This window comes from Octopus bimaculoides, chromosome 10, assembly GCF_001194135.2.
Source record: "Octopus bimaculoides isolate UCB-OBI-ISO-001 chromosome 10, ASM119413v2, whole genome shotgun sequence".
In the NCBI taxonomy this organism is placed as follows: domain Eukaryota; kingdom Metazoa; phylum Mollusca; class Cephalopoda; order Octopoda; family Octopodidae; genus Octopus; species Octopus bimaculoides.
In genome coordinates this window covers 906432-912640 of record NC_068990.1, presented here as the reverse complement: position 1 = coordinate 912640, position 6209 = coordinate 906432, and the positions used below count along the sequence as shown (strand labels likewise).

Sequence of the window (6209 nt, the reverse complement as noted above, 5' to 3'; positions counted from 1 at the left end):
CACACACACACACACACACACACACACACACACACACACACACACACACACACACACACACACCCTAACTCCCAGATATCAGCTCTCTTGCATAGTCGTGTGGATGTTGATACATACTTGTGTAAACAACATTCTATTTACTTTGAAATTTCCTTTTCTATTGTTTTATCTAAATTTTCCTTTTTTTTTTTAATTACGTTCATAGATTCTTGTATACAGGCTCTTTGTTGTTCAACAATGTGGCCTTTATAAAAATTGCTATGAGCCATGAAGATGTGTAAATTAAAAACTCGTTTGGTTTTCTTGTCGTTTCACTGGCGGGAGGGGTCTGCATCAAATGCAATATTTGATGGTATTTGGGCCTCTAACTTTTATTATTGCACTTCCTGGCTAAGAAGTTTGCTTCCCAGCCACATGGTTTCGGGTTCCATCCCACTATGTGGTGCCTTGAGTAACTGTCTTCTACTATAACCTTGGGTCTACCAAAGCCTTGTGAGTAGATTTGGTGGATCAAAAATGAAAGATGCTTGTTGTATATATATACCACCATCATTTTAACGTCCACTTTCCCATGCCCACATGGCTCAAATGGAATTAGTCGAGGCAGATTATTTCACCGGTTGGATGCCCTTTTTGTCATCAACCCTCACCTGTTTCCAAGCAAGATGATATTTCCCCATGGCCAGATATGTTTTCATGGTAGCAGCAGTGGCAGGGGTAGCAGCAGTAGGAGTGGTGATGGCAACAGTTGCAGTGGTGGCTGTTTTGTTGTTGTTGTTGCTGCTGTTGTTTTTGTTGTCCCAATATTGCTGAATACCACAAAGGCAGTAAGCTGGCAGAATCGTTAACAAGCTGAGCAAAATGTTTAATGGCATTTTGTTCATCTCTACACTCTGAGTTCAAATTCTACTGAGATCAACTTTGCCTTTCGTCCTTTCAGGGTCAATAAATTAAGTACCAGTTGATCACTGGGGTCGATTTAATTGACTTACCACTTCTCCCAAACTTGTTAGTCTTGAAACCAATATTACTGAATACCTCTAATGGAGTTATGTATAGTAAAGTGTTGGGCTGAGTCTGTACCAGTGTTTAGTAGTTTCAGCCTCTGTTTTGAGTTTTGAAAAAAAACCATGGCCAGGTTTGCAAAACATAGTTTTAATGTTGTTGTTGTTGCTTTGATGACATTGTTGTTGTTTTCTTTTGATTCAAATATGTTTTTTTTTTCACATGTTTCTTTTTTCTTTCAAAATTTGCAAAATTTAGCCAACTCTCCTATAATGAAGATAAAAAATACCAGCTCAACAATTACATGTTCAAATCAAGCAAGTGTTTACCTATGTTTGAGGGAAAGATCCATAATTCTTCCCTTCTCTTCTTTTTCTCAGAGTGTGAAGGAAATAGGCACCATGCTTTTGCAGGGAGTAAAACTATCACTGTCATGCCTCAGCCCCAAGTCTATTGATTCCTTATTCTCTATGAAAATATTGGTTTCAAAATATCGGCAGAAAGCCAGCAATTTCAGGAGAAGTGGATAAGTCAATTACATCAGCCCCACTGCTCAATTGATACTTATTTTATTGGCCCAAAAGGACGAAAGGCAAAGTTTATGTCAGCAGAATTTGAACTCAGAGTGTAAAGACAGATGAAATGTCACTAAGCATTTTGCCCTCTATGCTGGTGGCACTTAAAAAGCACCCAGCACTCTCTGTTTAGTGGTTGGCATTAGGAAGGGCATCCAGCCATAGAAACCATGCCACAACAACCGGTGTCTGGGCAGCTCCCCTCTAGCCAGTTCCATGATAGCATGGAAATCAGATGTTAAACAACGATGATGATTTGAATTGATAGGATCAACTTACATTCAACTGTTACTTATTTTAGTGACCCTAAAGGACAAAAGGCAAAGTTGACCTCAACAGAATTTGAACTCAAAACGTAAAGGAGGACGAAATGCTGCTAAGCATTTTACCCAGCATGCTTACGATTCTGTCAGTTCACCACCTTTATTAAAATATTGATTTCAAATTTAGACACAAGGCCAGCAAGATTGAGGGAGTGGATTACTTTGACCCCAGTGCTCAACTGTACTTATTTTATCCACCCTAAAAGGATGAATGGTAAAGTTGACTCACCAGAATTTGAACTTAGAATGTAAAGATGGACAAAATACCACCGCTAAGCATTTTGCCTGGTGTGCTAATGATTCTGCCAGTTCACTACCCTATTCTTTATGAAAATATTAATGTAACTTTTTAACTGTTTTCAAAATGCAGAAATTTATGCAAAATATTTTTTTCTTCCTCCTATTTTTAATTGCAGTCTTATCGTTACTTTCCATCTAACATCCCGGTAATTGAATGGCTCGGATTATATTACATTGAATCACAGTTCCCAGAGAAAGCTGTGCAGTACTTTGAGAGAGCGGCTATTGTCCAGTAAGCATTTCCTGTTGATTTAACATTTCTATCCAGTTTAAGTCAGTGAGAGAGTTTCTGAAAACAGCCATTGAGAAAGCTGGGGGGAAGAATGTTTTGCAAAAACTTGAGAAGGGTTGTACGCAAGAGATAGTGGAACAATGTTTTACACATGCCAGTGCAAGGGTATATACAAGAGAGTAACAGGTAAGGGGGAGGGGTACAAGCAATAAAGGAGATGCAGATGTGGCTCTGTGATTGAGAATCTTGGTTCTGGGTTCAATCCCATTGCATAGCACCTTAAGCAAGTGTCTTCTGCTCTAGCTTCAGTCCGACCAAAGCCTTGGCAGTAAATTTGGTTCATGGGAGCTAAAAGAAACCTGTGTTTGTGTCTCCTTTTTCTTGACATCATAGCTCTTAGTTATAGATCAGCATCACCATCATGTGCAGATGCATGGCTTAGTGGTTGGGGGACTGGATTCATGATTGCAAGATTGTGGTTTCGATCCCTGGACCAAGTGATGCATTGTGTTCTTGAGGACAACACTTCATTTCATGTTGATTCTGCAGTCTACTCGGCTGATATAAATGAGTAATCCTGCGACAGACCAACGTCCTGTCCCAGGAGGAATAGAATAAACCCACCAGAGAAACCGGGAAACCAGCTTTATGCTCCTTGCAGAGTCATCATGCACTAACCATCACCATCATCATCATACAAGCAGAGTCATTCATTTCTAGTCTTCCGTGAAAAATATGTCTGGTTACGAGGGAAATATCACCCTGCTTAGAAAGAGGTGAGAGTTGGCAACAGGAAGGGCATCCTGCCGTAGAAAATCTGCCTCAAATGGAAAAGTGGACATTAGAACAATGATGATGATGATGATGATGAATAGAAGATGTGGTTGAATAGAGGAGGATGATGGTGATGATGAATATGAATAGAGGTTGGGGATGAATAGAGGATGATGATGAATAGAAGATGAGAAGCTGTATACAGGAGATAAGGGAAGAGTGTTCCACACAGTCCAATGAGAAGGTGTACACAAGAGGGTATAGAATGAGTGGGTTGTACACAGATGATAGTAGGAGTAGAGGAATATTTTACACAATCAAGTTTTGAGTGTATATAAGAGAGAGTGGAGGACGATGTGGGTGCATACAAAAGATAGTGCATAATTAGGTGTGTCTCTGTGAGAGAGATTAAAACATAAGGGGTGTATACAAGAGAACTTGGAGGATGAGGGGTTGAACGTAAGAGATAATGGAAGAATGTTTTCAAACAAACTTGTGAGATGGTCATATACAAGAGAGATTGGAAGAGAAGAGGGTATATACGAAAGGTAGTGGAAGTATAGGGGTGTAATCAAGAGATGGCAGATAAGGGGTTGCACATACAAGACAACGTGGAGGAATGTTTTACACAAAACAGTGAGTGGGCTGTATATGAGAGTGAGTGGAGGTATACTGTATGCAAACCAGTGAGCGGATGTATTCAACTGTGGAGAAATGTTTTACACTAGCCAGTGATGGGGTGTTTACAAGAACTGGTGGAAGAAATTTGGACACAAACCAGTGAAGTGTATATATGGCTTAACACTGAAACAGTGGGGTGAGATCCTTGCTTGCAAAAGGCCAGGGCTTCAGAGTTAGGAGAAAAACGATACAGCTGTAAATTTTTCAGTCAGCATACTGAGTCTGAAGACAAGGTAACTTGAATTTGAATGCTGATCAGGTAATGAAAACAGTTGTAGTTTGACTCCAGCTCATCTCCAATCAAACAGTCCTTTGATAAGAGGTGTTTCAAATACAACATGTTTCATATTCTTCTCATGGATCTAAGACAACCTTATTCAATGTGTTCATTCATTTTTAAGATGCTAGAGTATCAATTGAAGAATTCATCTATTTTTTGCAACTTGAGTACCCACATAGAGGTTTTCTCATTGGCTTGAATGACAGATAATTTCTCGAGGTATAATAACAAAAGAGGAACAATAAACTATTGGGAATGGTCTTCTTTGCAAATGATATATATAGTATGTCAGTACAGTCTTCGATGAAACTGTTTATTTCAGACCTAATGAGATAAAGTGGCAGCTGATGGTGGCCAGCTGTTTCCGAAGAAGCGGCAACTACCAACAAGCACTTGACACTTACCGGAAGGTTCACAAGAAATTTCCTGACAATGTTGAATGTAAGTTGATCTTATCAATTTAAATCACCATCATCATCATCGTTTAACGTCCACTTTTCATGTTGGCATGGTTTGACACTGAGCTGTCTGTTATGGCATAGTTTCTACAGCTGGAAGCCCTTCCTAACACCAACCACTTAACAGAGTGTGCTTAGGTGCTTTCTACGTGCCACCAGCATGGGTGCATCTATGCAGCACCGGCATGGGTGCATTAATGCAGCACTGGCACCTGAAAGGACAAGCCTGTATATGTGGAAGGCAGCGGTTTTACTTTGCTCGATGAGTCTTATCAAGTATAGCAAATTGCCACAGATTTTTTTTTTATAGCTAAATCAAAAGGGAAAAGGTAACACCAGTGGTGTTTTTGCAAGAACTCAAAGGTTGCTAGGGAGAAAAGAACAAAGAAACCAGAGTCCTGGTTCTAATCTTTGCAAATGTGCCATGACACTCAGTGGCACTCTGTGACACCCTGTTTAAGACCCACTGCTTTAAATGCAGCACATGAGCAGTCTTCACGACTCCTCGCTCCTAAAAAGCAATGGTTTATTGAAGTGAAACATCATATTTCCATCAGGATAGGATCATCGAACAGAAGGAGGCTTTGTGGGATGAGAAACAAATCAAGCACCAGATAAAACGGAAACAACAAAAAAGAAAGAAAAAATACAAAAAAGGAAACTTAAGCCCTTTATCCTGTTTCAGCACCATATAACATGATTATCTTTAGTTTAGCTCTGCCCTCTGATAGAAATCTCCCTGCAGACTTGGTTGAGCTGCTGGTTGATCAGATAAACAAAGTAGTCAAATCCGCTAGGTTATGTAGGTTACCTAACTTCACTGTCACCACCACCACCACCACCACCACCACCACCACCATCATCCTCATCACCACTGCCACCGCCATCACCATCATCGTCACCATCATCACCACCATCATTGCCATTATCATCATCACCATTGTAATCATCATCATTACCATTATCATCGTCATCATTATCATCATCATCATCATTGTTGCTTTCAATATAGTCAAGACTCATCATTATCATCGCCACCATCATCATCATCATCATCGCCACCACCACCACCATCATCATCATTATCAGTACTAGCATCATCATAACTGTCATCATTGTTATAGTTAACATCATCCTCTTCTTTATCATATTCATCATCATCATCATTGAATTTTTACTAAGAATTATCTATTTTCAGCAGAATGTGTTTTCATTTTTTATTTCATTATACTTTTTTTCTTTATTCTTTACCCATTTTTACCATTGCTTACTTAGATTAGCTTCTTCTTTGTGTGTGTGTGTGTGTGTGTGTGTGTGTGTGTCATGTGGGTTCTTATATTCACCCACGTAACAAGAAAATTGGTTTTTCTTCAAGGGAGCATGTAAGTTGCACCAATTTGTTAGAAGCAAACTAGGAAAGAACTAAGCTGAGACGAAACCAGCTATGGCCATGAATTTCTATGAAGAATTAATAAAAAAGAAAAAGGAAAACATTTTATCCAATTTTATTATTAAAATTCCTCAGTATCTTTGAGATAGAAATAAAAATTATTTTCTTCAAAAAATATTTCCTCCATTTAG

General features: G+C 39.2%; 1 protein-coding gene across 1 annotated transcript in view; it reads left to right on the top strand.

The window, feature by feature from the left end:
- Nucleotides 1-6209, top strand: part of LOC106867348 (intraflagellar transport protein 88 homolog) — a 100442-nt gene that overhangs the window by 73303 nt on the left and 20930 nt on the right. The window contains exons 20-21 of the mRNA XM_014912200.2: nt 2320-2435; nt 4493-4611. Coding sequence (XP_014767686.1) covers nt 2320-2435; nt 4493-4611 — 235 coding nt within the window. The remainder of the gene's footprint in view (nt 1-2319; nt 2436-4492; nt 4612-6209) is intronic.